General features: G+C 45.1%; 1 protein-coding gene and 2 pseudogenes across 1 annotated transcript; 1 reads left to right on the top strand and 2 right to left on the bottom strand.

Moving 5' to 3' along the window:
* Positions 1–2967: 2967 nt before the first annotated feature.
* LOC149117570 (uncharacterized) lies at positions 2968–4886 on the bottom strand (annotated as a pseudogene).
* A 602-nt stretch (positions 4887–5488) lies between these two features.
* On the top strand, positions 5489–6739 carry LOC149117569 (uncharacterized; annotated as a pseudogene).
* A 2479-nt stretch (positions 6740–9218) lies between these two features.
* On the bottom strand, positions 9219–9524 carry LOC149117568 (uncharacterized). Its single transcript, XM_089281623.1, has one exon. It carries the CDS (start codon positions 9522–9524, stop codon positions 9219–9221), a length of 306 nt encoding a protein of 101 aa, XP_089137749.1.
* Between the last annotated feature and the right edge of the window lie 5105 nt (positions 9525–14629).

The following is a 14629-nucleotide window of genomic DNA, read 5'->3' as shown; positions in this document are numbered from 1 at the left end:
TCTTATGGGCCGTCACGCAATCTTTGTTTCGTTGGGGAGGTTTCAGCAATCACCACAAGGAAGCTCGAGCTAATTGCTTAGCAACACGCCGTGTCATTACGAGCGCACATTGAGGGATTGAGGACTGGGCTGACCGGCTATGAAGAGCCTTGCAAAGATAAAAAATGCTTTTGTATTCTAATAGTTTAATTCATATAAGTGCATTAGCAAAGCACAACTTAAAATCATGCACATAAAATTGTAATTGCTATAATACCTATATGATAATTCACATAAACATACAGGTTAAGCCGACGGCCTTGAAGATAAAAATTGGTTACACACTGGCTCGGCATCGTTTTCGGGGTGCTTTATACTTTATAGTATGCAGATTCCAGTAAACGAGCGATACAGCTTTGAAGGTATTGCATTTTGTACACCCTAAGTCAAGGGTAAACCTCAAAACAGCTTCTTCCACTATATTTGCGCAGCACTGTTCTGTACGCCAACAAAGACTGACGGAAAACTTGATATTCCTGTTTACTTAAAGCAAGAAAATTAAGAACACTTTTAAAGAGTAAAACCAAGAACAAACGATTAATAGTCTAAACTGTCATAAGGAGAAAGACTGTTACTGTTTAACTGACCCATATTTAATTAAATTAGATTATCTCAGTGATTCGACGTTACAAAGGTCCCGGTTTGTTTGCCACTTGGTTTCGATAATTCAGGAGAAAACCTGCTTATCTGCACGTGCTAAAACAAGGAAGTCAAAATACACCACGCGACTCACGCGACCAGCAACAATTGCGCGCGAGCAACGCGTAATTCGCATTCAGTATTCAGAGGAAATGATCAGCGACGGACTGCGCAAATAAAGACCAATAACTGAAATATGTAAATCGGGCACGTCTAAAGAACCTTATTACTATCAACCAAAAAAACATTCATGGCCAAAGATCGAGGAGAATAGTCTCGTTTCAGTGACACTTAATTTGAGTCAATAAATCCCAGTTTTAAATGAAGACTGAAATGCTTCGGAGTCAGAGTTCAAATATAAAAAGTAGCGCCAACTGGGAGCAAATGTTTAAAAATGCTTTACTAACAATACCATTTCGTTTTCCTTGTATTGACGAATGTTTGTAGAAAACACTTTCACACTGTGTTAACCTATTGTGTAATGAACACTATATCGAGGCTTCTCTAATTAAGTGAGTAATCTTAACTCTTTCTGATTCGCCAATTTGTTGCTTAGCAATGACGTCATCAATTTTTACACGTGGACGTATATAGATAGTGTTAGCGACATATTCCCGCCAGTAGTTCAAGTTTCAGTTATCGTGCGTGCACAGTACGTGTTTTCAAGTAAATTAAGTTTTAAGCTACCCTTGACTATTTAGAGTGCAAGCGGGAACCGATGTGTAAGTACAAACTATTTTCTATGCTTGCTTTTTAGTATAAGTTTCAAGTTTTGACGTTTTTTAACCTTAAGTACCTTTAGTCTCGGTTTTTTTATACAACAGCCTATTGTACTAAGTCCAACACGTGGCAGAGCCCCAGTTTTCAAAGTTTTTATTTCATCTTGTTTTTAGCGATAGATCTTTATAGTTCACATTCCCCCTAGCTTAGGTTTCTATTTAGCAACTTTCCTATAAGAATCTCTGGTAATTCAGTTAAGTCCTTTCTTTGCTAGTAAATTCCCACATCGCTTTCAGTGGCGCTCACGCAAGCACGTTTTTATCGCATCGTACAATTTTATTGCTTTCAAGTTTTTAGAGTGTTGTTATTTATTGTATTAGGACAGTTAGCAGTATGCGTATCTGCTTGGGATCACTGATGATTTTAATTGTATCTTTACTGAGAAGTTTCACTGGAAGTATTGTCATATCGCAGTTATGATTGGAATGTTTGCTATTATTGTTTCGTGACTCTTGTCATCTTGTAATCTTCTATTATCTAGTAATTAGTTTATTCATTACATTATATTTCAGTTTACGTTCGATTATCGTCAATTAAATCACCGTCAATCACAGCTGATTTTCCGTGATCTCTGGCTTTATTCGATTAGTAAAGCATCTCCCACACACGCTAGTCTCATCGCGACAAGTTGTCTAGCAAGTGACAATTCGGCCTTTCAACAGTCGCTGTGAACCTGACGTTACATATTGTTTTGCTATAATTTGCAAGTGAACTATGTACACCGTTGCTAGTGCCGCGTGCAGCACTCTCTTGAACATTTGTTTTTAGGTATCGAGTGAATGTAAAATGTTTGGGATAATCTGGCATCATAACATGAAAACGTAAGTCGACTTATTTTTTTCTTGTAGTTTTGGAAATTTTTATCTCTGGTCTGTTAACTCGTGATGTGGAACGCGCTACTGAGTAATTGTTAACAGTGGCTAATAGTAAATAAAATAAATATGGAATTATCCGGAGAAATTTTGAGAGAACATCCTGTGGCGTAGATGAACGTGCGACATACTGCAGTGGATTAGTTTGAGTAGCGTGACGCAGGCTATGTCACGCAACAAGGAATAGCTTGGGTTTGAATCTTGTATTTACGAGAACAGTACCTTGAGACTGACGAATTTTAGTATAGAAGATTGATTGAATTTGGAACTCACGGAGATCTTACAAGTGTAAATGACGGATCGTGAAGAAACGCAAGGAAACAGAAAGATACACTTCTCTTAATTGTTAAACGAACGAAATGCGGAAATTTTCCTTAATATTCCTTCATTTGTCACGTCCTGTGCAAGATGCGGAAATATAATGCTAAACCTCTCACTCCGTTGCTGCTGAACTCTGTAATATATGTTCCTTGTTACAATTCAACCGCAGTGTTATTTTCATCACTCCCCGAGGGTCTCGTTTAGTGTAGCATGTAAAGAGTCCAAACAATTTTTTGTGACACTACAGCCGCAAGATTTATTCGCGTTAGAAGTATAGGGGGAGTCAGACAAATACCGTTTCGCAGAGGGAGAAGAATTTCCCGGTTTTACAACTCCCAGGTTCAAAACCGAAGCTCGCAAGCTCGCTTCGGTTGAAGTTGAGGTTGCAAAACCGGGAAATGCTGGGTCCCTCTGCGAAACAGTATTTGTCTGACTCCCCCTATACTACTAAGGTGAAGGGGGGAAGGGGAGGGATTGCTATTGGATAGAAACGACCCCGCTGTTATACCGCCCGAACACCGGCAATGTTTCGAGGAACAAACAAGTGTGCGTGGTTGATGCGTAGCAAATGTCACCTTTCCGAGGCCATTCAAAACCTCCCTCTAGAGCTTCGTGAGACAATTTACAAGGAGTATCTCACAATAAAAATGAGAGAAAGAAAGGCAATGGGCTGGGATGAGGTACATGACGAGATTGAAGAGGCGCCCTTCTGTGAAAAACGCTCAAGAATTGTTAAGGTCATGTTTTGTCGGAAATGCAACTGCTGTAGCCTGAACGGACTCGGTTTCGAGTGTTATAAAAATGGAGAAAAACACTTTCTCGGCTACCCCATATATGATGAGAACGACTACGCCGAAATCTTTAAGAAATTTTACTGAGCGGCGACGATATTAACCTTCGTTCGAAGCAAAAGTTTTGTTTTGAAATCTGCGAGTTGCGTGACATTTTTCTCAGAAAGACTGGAACCAAATATGTCCCAGGCCCTTGGACGAGCAGTACTGAAAAACATGGAGGACAACTCAAGAGTTTTTTTGTTTGGGCCGAAAAAAACGAACCAGAACAGAATTTACAAAAAAAAATACGCTCAGTCAACGCGCTGTAAGTTATTTTTTCACCACAGAAGCTGCCGAAGTGAAGCGAGCAGGAGGAAACGAGAAAATAGCAAGATTTGATCACAGCATTCGATCGATCGTAACATGAAATATTCCTTGAACAAGGGGCTCAATCGAGCCCGTTTAAGTTTTCTCTTTCTCGGCTTTGCTGTTCATGGCTTGGCGGTAAAGTTAACGCTGCTTCTTAAAATATTCTTCGAACTAAAAGGCAACAACGGCAAGAATAAGCAGCCAGGTGTGCTCGGCCAGAATCCCGATGACTTGACCCGCAGCTTTGAATAGAAAGCTCACAGTCGAGCCAATCAGCCCGCGCAGAATAGAAGCAAGTTTCGCGCCAATATCTTTTAGGTCTTTCCCCAAAGTCTTGCCGGTGGCTTTCAAACCTCTGGTGAGGGTCCCGATGACAGCTCCGATTGTGGTCCCTGTAGCAATAAATATTGCTGTTACCGTCCCATATTTTTTGAAGATACCTTTCACTCTTTCCAAAAGAGGCTTCTCTCCACCCACTTCTTCAAGCCGAGCCGTTATCGACCTAATCTCTTCATTACGTGTCTCTATTCTCCCCCGCGCGGCCTCCTTTTCTCCAGGTGTGGCATTTTCATCTTTTAAAATCTGCGTATCTTCTTTATTATCTTTTTCCAGCTCTTCTCTGTCCATTTATTTCTTTTTCCAAGGCAGCACTTTTCACGCCAAGTTTTGTTTGGAAAACTTTTTCTTCTTCGGTTATTTTTGCATAACTTTCTTGAAGCTCCGCAAGTTTGTTTTTTGCTCCTTCTATTTGTTCAGGCGGTGCATCAGGGTCTAAAGCCTTGTTTCTTTCAAGCCTGATTCGCCAGTTCAGCGCCTCTTTTCGTTTTCTTATTGCTTCGAGAGCTTCACTCGCATTTTCTTCTTCTTCTTTTTCAAAATCTGCAGCTTCTGAATTTTCGATCAACTGAATATCTCTCTCCGCCTGTTGTTCTGCGAACCTTTGAATATATTTTTCACTAGCCTTTTGATGTTCTGTTTCAAGACTTCTCAATTCTCTTTTCATTTTGTCAATTTCCTCTTGCGAACCCTCTGCATTTTCAAGATCTTCTATCTGGCTTTGTTTCTTCTTTATGGCTTCTCTCATTTCATCCATTTATTTTTTATTTTTTTCTCTTTCTTCGTATTGCTTCTCTTTGAGCTCTTTTCGTTTTTCGTATATCGTTTGTCGAACCTTCTCGTATTTGGAAGCCCCGAGAGCAGTTTTTATTTCCTTCGAAAGGTTTGGATTAATTCGATCTCTTCCCGTGCTCTTTTCTTTGGTTAACAGGTCATACGTTTTTTTGCCAGCTCCAAACATTTTGACTTGGAGCTTCCCCTTTGAGCTGTATGAAACCTCAAGCTCGCTTGAGCTCATGTCCGGGAAGAGATCTTTTGCAGCAACCCACGCTTGTTCACTCAGGGTCTGAGCTCCGGTGAAAGGGGTTTCAGCATAAGAAGTTTCAGGCATCCCGCTTTTTTCATTCTGCATCGTCTTCATTGGAATTTCTTCTACACCATTTGGCGTAGATGCATTGTATGGGATGAAAGGAATCGTTTCGTTGGCATCTTTACTTTCATCATCATCATCATAATCCCAACCGTCTGGGTCAAAAGCAGGGTTTTCAAAGCTAGTCCCTTCACCTTCCGCCATAGCAATATATTTCAATTCTGTTATTTTTTAAATTGGAAAAATATTTAACGGTGGTATTATACGAAATGTCAGTGCCAGAGAACCTTCGCCCAACGTACAACGAAAAGACATTACACGCCATGAAGGCCGAGCGCGCGGTGAAGCGAATCACCTTTGACCGCACTGAAGCCAGCCCCGGCGAGACGCTGTATGTTTCAGTGCCCAAGCTGAACGAGAACGAGGTTCTGGTGCCGGGCTCGCTAGCGCTTCTCTTTGACATCGACCTTTCTGGAGGGCATGCCAACAACATCCTTGTCCAGAACGTCACGCGAGCGCTAGTTGACAGGCTGGTCGTGAAGTTCGGAGGCACTATCCTGCAAGACACGGTTGGATATGACATCTACAAAATCTTTGAAGACCTTTTCCTTTCGCAGGAAAGGCGAGACGACATGATTCTCGAAGGGATTCAGAGCGAGGATCTATGCAAGATCCGCTCAGGCGCGGGAGACAAGAAAACTTCGGGCGTCGACGCTGAAAACAAGCTGAACGAGATGTTCGTAAAAAAGTACCGCATCATTCTCGACCATCAGATCTTATCTGACCACGGTATTTAATACCCCCAGGCCCTTTACAACGACCTCACGTTCGAAGTAACCCTTGCACCAGCTTCGCAGGTAGTCAAAGGCTCTGAAAAAACCGAATTGAAATATAAGCTGACCAACATTCAGCTCGAGCACAAAATGACCCGCAGCAAGACTCTGGCAGACGAGGCAAAGAGCGTTTACTCCAGCGGCAAAGAGTCCACTCATGACCACGTGACTCGTTCCAAAGTGGTGACTTTCAAAAAAGGAACTGATACGAGGGTCAACATCAAAGTCGACGCCCAAAGAAGGTCACTAAAAGCTATCCTCCCACTGTTCATGGAGCCGTATGATGGGGGCGCCAGAGATTCAGAAATATACGTCTTCCCGGATCTGACGAAAGTCAGCGTCACGATCAACGGCTCGCCCAACATGCTTTACAACAACGGCATCAAAGGCAAGGACATGTGGGAAGAGGCCAAACGCTTCTTTGGGAAAGAAAAAAATAAAACCGAGCACATGAATTTCACAAAATTTTACACCGATGATAAGTTCGGGCTTGTGATTGATATGCGCTCCATGGCGGATCAGTCGATGCACGACTGCGGCACGCGAATTGTGAACAGTACAGACGGTGTACAGCTGGAAATTGAGCGGAAAGCCGAAGGCTCAGGTAACGTGAACTGCCATGTATTCGTCGTCTCCGACTCCCAGTTCAACATTATGAACAGTCAGCTAGAATCTGTGCAGTATTGAATATGGACCCAAGAAAGATACCTTTCAACGCTCTCATTTTGGGGCCGACGAATTCAGGCAAATCGAGGTTTGTGGTTGACGAGCTCTACGGCCCTTTCCGCGGCAAGTTCGACTACATCGTCCTCATCTGCCCGACATTCGCGCACAACAAGACCTACGACCGAATTGGTGAAAACGATCCAAGAATGTTTGTGATAATATGCGAGCAGCACGAGGTGGAAATGTGGTTGAAGCTCGTGAGATGGCTTTTCGAGGGCACCAACACGCTCATAATCCTCGATGACTGCGCAGCCTCGAAAGATGTGAAAGAGCGCACCGGCCAGCTGGTAAATCTCGCCTTTCCTGCTCGGCATATCGGCATCAGCGTTTGGGTGCTGACCCAGAAGATGACCAGCATAACAGCTTCCTTCCGGGAGAACGTGGCGGCGATCGTTCTCTTTTACACCCCCTCGGCCAAGACCACGAAAGCCATCTTCGATGATTACGCCGGCGAGCTAGCCCTGGATGAGTACAAAGGCCTGATTTCAAAGCTGAAAGAGCGAAAGTTCTCTTATCTTGTGTTCTCGCTTCGCCACCCCTACGGGTTAAGTTATTTTGAATAAAAAAATGAAAGTTGTATATAGCCTTGAACAATGGCTGAAGAAGAGGCTGCGTTAGCAGAAGTTATGAACCTACTTCAAACCGAGCCCGAGCCGTCGAGTGGTCCAGCAGGTGGCATAGTTCCAACAGTCCCCGGACCTGACATTCCTGCTATTCGTGAGCAGCTGGCCGTGCTGATATCCACAGGAAAAGCCAGAGGCCATCGGAGTGCAGTTAACCCACGAACAGGTGAAGCGCCTTAGCGACAAAGATGTCGAGAAATACACCAAACGCTACGAGACATACGTGGGCTCAAAGACAACAGAAAGTCTAATCGACAGCTTCATTTTTCTTGCGACCAAAGCGGTCGGAATGTTCGTTAACATCAAAGACATCGACGCTTATCAAAAAGAACTCAGAAACGACCACATCATAAACAAAGAGCTCTCCAATCTGGCCGGCAACCTTGCTTTGAAGTGCGGCCGGTTTCTTGCTGCGGCCTACGCGGCGCTAATCACCACGAAAAATATTGATTTTAACTCGCATTTGGAGATAAGGGATGAAGCAAAATTGGAAGAAATTCCTCAACAGCAATCCTCAACGCCCGCTGAGTGATTGCAGAACGACCGCAGAGTTATTTCTAAGCATTATTATATTTGCTCAACATTTGTTTCAGAATGTCAACCGAACAATCCGAGAGCGCGCTTCAGGGCGAGACCCAGACAGCACCTGCCTTCGATATCACACAGCAAGCGACAACTCCAACTCCAACCACGCAGCGCGTGAAAAGTCCCAAGCATGTGGCTGCTGGCAAAATGGTTGCTGAAAGAACGCGGTTAGCCCGGGAACAACAGAAAAAAGCAACAGAGGCTTATATGGCGAACAACAAGGCGAAAGCCGCCACAGCGGCCCCTGAGCCAGCCCCGACTACAGAAGGCGAAAGCCCAAAGTGCAGCGGAGAAAAGAATAGCAGCCTCAGCACCACCCAATGGCTTGCTGTTGGCAGCATAGTCGTTTCACTGGTCGGGATTTGTTACAAACGTGAAGAGCTCAAGGCTATGGCTGAGGCCGCATTCGCCAAAAAAACGCCAGAGCCCACACCTGAACCCGCACCTGAGCCTGCACCTGAGCCCGCACCTGAGCCCGCACCTGCTCGAGCGACACAGCCAAAGGATTAAAAAAAATGATTTAAACTTTTCCGAGTGGAGTATATTCAACATGCCTAAAGTTGATGTTCCCCAGATTCTCATCTCTTCAGCCGCAATTTTTGGTATCTCTCTGGTATGGTACGACTTCAACGTAAAGGTTTTTGATAGAATCAGCGACCTTTTACGTGCAGTATTTATTGATAAGGCCGAAGAAGAAAAAAGAAAACAAGGAGAAATAAGAAGAAGAATAGAAGAAGAAAAAGAATAGAAGAAGAAGAAGAAATGAGAAGAATAGAAAAGAACTTGTCGTAATAAGCGCTCAGCTCCAGCTTCTGCTGCTCGTAAGTCACCATCTGCCCGTCCCGCACCCTGAAACCTCTGTTGGTTGCCATATCTTTGCTGCCTTCCAACGCTCCCTTAAAACGCTGCCACGTGATCTCGTTCTGCGTCTTCGACATCCCCTTCGTGCTAAACTTCTTTTTTTCGCCCTCTGCTTTGTCGACGAAATAACACTTCGAGCAGAGCGCGATCATCCGGCTGCCCTCGCACTCAAGCTTAAAGAGACCTGGGGTGCGGCCGCTCCACTTGTCCCAAGCCAGCCACTGAGTTTTTGGCGCCTCGAATTCTGGCTTCAGATCCGGCCGAACAATGTCCTCGAGACGCTTTGCAGAGATAGCCATGTAATTACTGTCCGTGTCCATCTGGATCAGCTCAAAATCTCTTCTGTCGATATACCTGTCGAGAAAGTCGTACTAGAATTCCAGCATCCGCAGCTTTGCCAGCTGATAGACAGCGATTCCAACCTGAAATGGCCGTCTGATTGTGATCCGAGGCTTCCGGCTTTCCAACTCATACGCCTGCCCGATCTCGTTAAGATCAGAGTAATACGCGCTTCGCAAGGCTCTGTCGACTACCTTCTCTTCTTTGGTGTAAATCACGTTTGTTTGCCGCTCCAAAGCTTCAATGAGCTTCCCGTACGCGCTGTTTCCCAGAAGTTTGAACAATTCAGCGAGCAGCGCCTTGCTTTTATCCACGTCTCCTGTCCGGCGCGCCTCCATCACCTGCTCCACGAACCAGGGAAAGATCTTGGCCGGTTGGTAGTCTATTGTTCTGTAAACCTTTGTGACTACCGCCCCGTGGTTCACGTATCACAGCAGCAGAGGGGCGTACACCAACAACCCTTCTGCAGACAGAGCCCCCACAAGTTTTTTTCCGTCTCCGCGCTTTCTGCCAGTTCGAGCTAAGTAATCGACCATATGTTTCGGCACAGCTTCGGCAGGCACCTTTTTGTTGTAAAAGAAAGGACACATCTCCTCAAACTTTGGACGCAAGCGCTCTGGAATCTCGATGTCGACTTCAGCAAATCCGAACCAGCTTCCTTCTTTGAGCCTGTGCGTTAGTACAGGAGCCGCCTCCGCTTGGAACTTACCGCTGTAGTGCACGACCCTTTCCTTCCCGCAAGGCATTTCTCTGAGCATGGTCGAAAGATAGAGGGCGTTGGCGTCATAACCAAGGATATTTTTGCAAAGACGCGGTTCTGATATTCGATGAGACCTTATCTCTGTAACATCAACTTCGCTGTACCTTGTGAAAACCAGGCTCGGCCCTCCGACAACAGCTTCTTTCAGCATCTCATACGCTTCTTTGCCCGGTCTGTAAAGCTCCGCACCACGCTCAACCGCTCCCCGGAGCAAGTAATGCAAACTCACGCCTGGGATGCTGACAGCATCTTTCAGAATGTCGATTCCCTTCTTAGTGTAGAAGTTTCTCATTTTTTCCAGAGCCTCAAGGCCGGGAGCCACATCGAGATTGTTGTAGTAACGCAGCCAGTCTGAAAAGGTTCTCATGCCCTTTTCTTTGAACAACCGCTGACACCCCTCCCATTCATCCCGCGTGAGTACGTATCCGCCCTTTAGCTTCGAATACCACTCCTCGTATTTTGGGAGCCCAGGGTAATCAAGCTCTTCGGGGGTGTCAAACTATTCGTATGGAAACCATGATTTCACTGTCTTACATTCGTAGGCTTTCACCCATTTCTCGTAGCTCGTCCTCGGCCCAAGGTAATTGATGATATTGAGGAAACGGAATCCCCAGGTGAGCAAGAACATGGTTTTGTTCCCGTTTTTTGCCACTCTGACTTTGGGTGATGTTTCAGCAAGGCGGCCAGCGAAGTGGTTTTTGATCAGATTCAGATCGTAACTTCCTGAATTGAACCCGACTACAGTAACCTGGTTGCACCATTCATCGAGTTTTTGTCGCTGTGCTTTTGGCAGCAGGTGCGCGTCTTCTTGCACAAACTCCGCTCGTACCTGGGCCCGGATGCTTTTTCCGCGTCTCTCCAGCTCTTCCATAAACTTGCGGACCAACTCCGAGGGGTCTCTTTCACAGATGTGGGTGGGTTCTCTTTCAAGGGTGTCGCCAACGCTCACCGAAATTGGCACGTGCGCGTTTTCTATCGTGAGCGCGGGCGTCGCTTCCTTCCGATGATTATTATCGCCATACGCCTCGAAATCGTACGAGATCGCGTGCGGGTAGCTTTTTGTTTCGGCCCGCGGTGGATCAGCGTAGATTTTCCCAACTTCGCATGCCCAGGCCTCGATAACTTGGTAGCCGGCCTCCCGCAGAAATCTTGTGCGTTTCATTGTTGCTTGGTACATATCTTCTCGCGCTTGGTTGTTGCGGTGAATGATTTTGTCGCGATCTTACGGGTAACATTTTCGACACCCGTGCCAGTGGCAGCCGTAGTATTGAAATACAGTCTTCGTTGCGTGGTTGTACCCGTCGACAGGCGCGCGCTCAATCCAACGCTCGCCACCATGCCCGCACATTGCGTGGTGGATGTGGATTTTCCGCCGCTTGGCTTCTCGCTCAAGCCACAGAAGCGATTCTTTGGAAGCATTCTGCTTTGAATATAAAGTTTTCTCGAAAGCTGTCTGCGGGTCTTCGACCCTTTCACCCGGGCAATCGATTACCGTTTTTCCTGCACTGCAGGTTTGGAAATGGCGTTGGAGATTGCAAACTTTTGTGAATCTCGCTTTGCAATGAGGGCATGTATAATTTTTGGCCAACCTGGCAATATCTTTGATGACGAACGCGTGCCCTTCGTAGGTACCGATTGTCAGAATGGTCTTCAAACTAGCTGCTGGGTTTCGTCTAAGGTGCCATACCACTTCTCCCGCCCCCTCTCAGGCTCATATACCCGGATGCCGAGCCAGTCCGAAAAAGCTGTACCTTGATTAAGATGTCTTTCAACCTTTTCTAATTCATCCAGAGACGTTTTTGGGCAGTCGGTCGGCAGGGTTTTGAGTTTGAAGAAACTCTTGGCTAGACCGCGGGCTGCTTTTGTGCTTCGATCGGCACGCAATCCTCGGTGCACAGCGATACAACGCCAAAGACACAAGTTGTCTTTATACGTATCCAAAGCCATCATCGCCCCGCCATGGGCAAGGTTGCGTAGCCAGTCCGGCAAAGAGCCTGCGCCCAACAACGGCTGGCGGTCAATCACAACCTTCAGGTCAACATTAAAAAAGCTTACAAACTCCCACTTTGTTGATGGTCTTTCGATTTTGTCATGGTCCAGGCGTTTCGTCTCTTCTTCGCTCAGCCATTCTTCCGCCTCTGCCAGTCTGTTTATCCAAGGCGAGCCGTGGTTTTTGTAGTACAGAATCACCGTCCCATCTTCAATGTTGCGTAACTGATACCAGAAAACATGCCTCAGGTAAAACGCTGTGACAACATTTTCTCGAATTTTTTCCATAAAGTTTGTTGTTAGGTCTTTTTCCAGACCTCTGATAAAGCGCCATCGAATGTAACGCCGCCCTTTACTCTCTTCCCCCTCATGCGTTGCATCATCGAACAGGTCCAGAATCTCGTTCTGGTAGTCTGTCACTGTTCGGATGTTCTGTGCAGGAAAAGGGTCGTACTCCCTCAGAAGCTCTTGCTTTTTTCTGACCTTTCTTTGCCGGGGAGGGGGTCTTGGTTGGTAAGGTTTTGGAAGTAAAGGTTTTTGCAAACGCTTCTCCGTTTCTTGGGAAATAGGTTCATCCAGCACGTTCTGAACAATCTTTCTAACAGCCGGCTCGTTTTCTGCAAGTAATTGCTCTAAATACTGCAACGTTGCTGGATCGATTTTTGCAAGTTCTTCTTCCAGTCTTTCTTCAAAGTTTTGCTTAACAGAAGACATTGTCAACTTGTATGATGGAAGGTGTTCATCTCTCTAATTGGGTTGACTTGAGCTCGAGCAAAACAAGTTCAAAATTTTTCTTTGCCTTTTTGCGTTTGCGAATAAGCCGGTGTTTAACCGCGCTCCCGTCGCATAAAATGCAAAGACGGTAATCGCACAAAACCCCAACTCCACAGCCGCGACATGGGGCAGGAATTTTCATCCCTTTCTTGAGTTGATAGTTGTGCTTCCTGCAGTAAGCGCCGACACAGCTCTTTCCGCAGTTTTCTTTCCCGCCACGCATCAACCACGCACACTTGTTTGTTCCTCGAAACATTGCCGGTGTTCGGGCGGTATAACAGCGGGGTCGTTTCTATCTAATAGCAATCCCTCCCCTTCCCCCCTTCCCCTTTAGTAGGATAGGGGGAGTCAGACAAATACTGTTTCGCAGAGGGACCCAGCATTTCCCGGTTTTGCAACCCCAACTTCAACCGAAGCGAGCTTGCGAGCTTCGGTTTTGAACCTGGGAGTTGTAAAACCGGGAAATTCTTCTCCCTCTACGAAACGGTATTTGTCTGACTCCCCCTATACTACTGCGTTCTGTCATGGAAAACGATTCAAGACAACCAGGGTATGTACAATTTTTGTCATGATGATTTCTAAGTATAAAACTTCAAACATCCCTAAAGAAACTTTCGCTCCCTTTGATGGAGGAGGAACACATTCGCTAAAAGAGTTCCACTTTATTGATCACATTGCCAACAAGGTCAAAAACCAATATATTCAAAAGCCAATTTACTCCGGTTTTTTGCCGTTTAAAAATAATCACTGTTTCAATTTCACTTCGGATTTCCTTCCGCTGCAGATCTAAGCTGTATATTTCAAGGAACACCTTGGTGAAGTTGTACTGAGATTTTTTTTTTGTAACAAGAATTTCGATCTAACTATCAACAGTACCACATTTTAATGGACATTTTTCTCAGTCCTGGGTTGCATTTCGTCAATTATAGAGCTACAAGTTGTTGATCACGCGGTGAAGAAATCACTGATTTGTTTCAAAGTTTATTCACGTTCCAGCCCTCAGAATTTCTAACTTGATTTGAATGGGTCGCTTAACTCGTCTTAATTAATATTTTACTGAGATACAAAAGTGACATTTGCTTCTGCAGTAGAAAGGTTGAGATTCGTTTAGCAAATGAAATCTCCAGTCGTCAAACGTTTCACTGATATTTGTGACTTGAAACTTCCTCCATCACCATTAGTTTTAGTACGTGACAAAGTTATTATTATGTTGTATAGCTTTATTCTAGAAAAAGCCGCTCAATTCTCAGAATCCCAGACAAAATTCTCGGAAAATCGGCCTCGCGCCCTTTGACCTTCTGGCTGCAGGCATATCAAATCATGTCAGATATAAAGGAGGAAATTTTGATTGGCTCCTTTGGCTCTTTTAAGGCCGGTTTTCACTAGAGCATAAGCACAAGCACAAGCATAAGCATAAGCGCAAGCGAAAACAGCCACGACATAAGCATAAGCATAAGCTGAAACATAAGAAGAACGAGCCCACTTATTTGCCTTGTGCAGTTTTCACTAGTAACACGCTCAGTTCCGTTTTTCTTGGGTTTATGCTTATGCTTATGTCGAGCACGTTACTACTGAAAACTGCACAAGGCAAATAAGTGGGTTCGTTCTTCTTACGTTTCAGCTTATGCTTATGTTTATGTCGCGCCTGTTTTCACTTGTGCTTATGCTTATGCTTATGCTTATGCTTCTGCTTATGTTCTAGTGAAAACCAGCCTTTGAGAAACGCTCTAGGGCTTGATCACGTGTGTACTCCGGAGACCGATCACGTGCTTCCTCTAGCCTGTTTACGGGTGGACCAATTGACTTTTGAGAAGGGTGAGGGGTAATTTGTACAAAAAAAAAAAAAAATAATAAAAAATACGCACAGGACTACTGCGAGCAAAATTAACATTTACGCACGCTCAGTGAGCCGAAAAATAA

This window comes from Orbicella faveolata, unplaced genomic scaffold (genome assembly GCF_042242905.1).
Source record: "Orbicella faveolata isolate gen_17 unplaced genomic scaffold, um_ofav_v1 contig_12, whole genome shotgun sequence".
Taxonomy (NCBI): Eukaryota; Metazoa; Cnidaria; class Anthozoa; order Scleractinia; family Merulinidae; genus Orbicella; species Orbicella faveolata.
The sequence above is the reverse complement of the archived record's forward strand: the minus strand, read 5'-3'. Positions and strand labels throughout refer to the sequence as shown.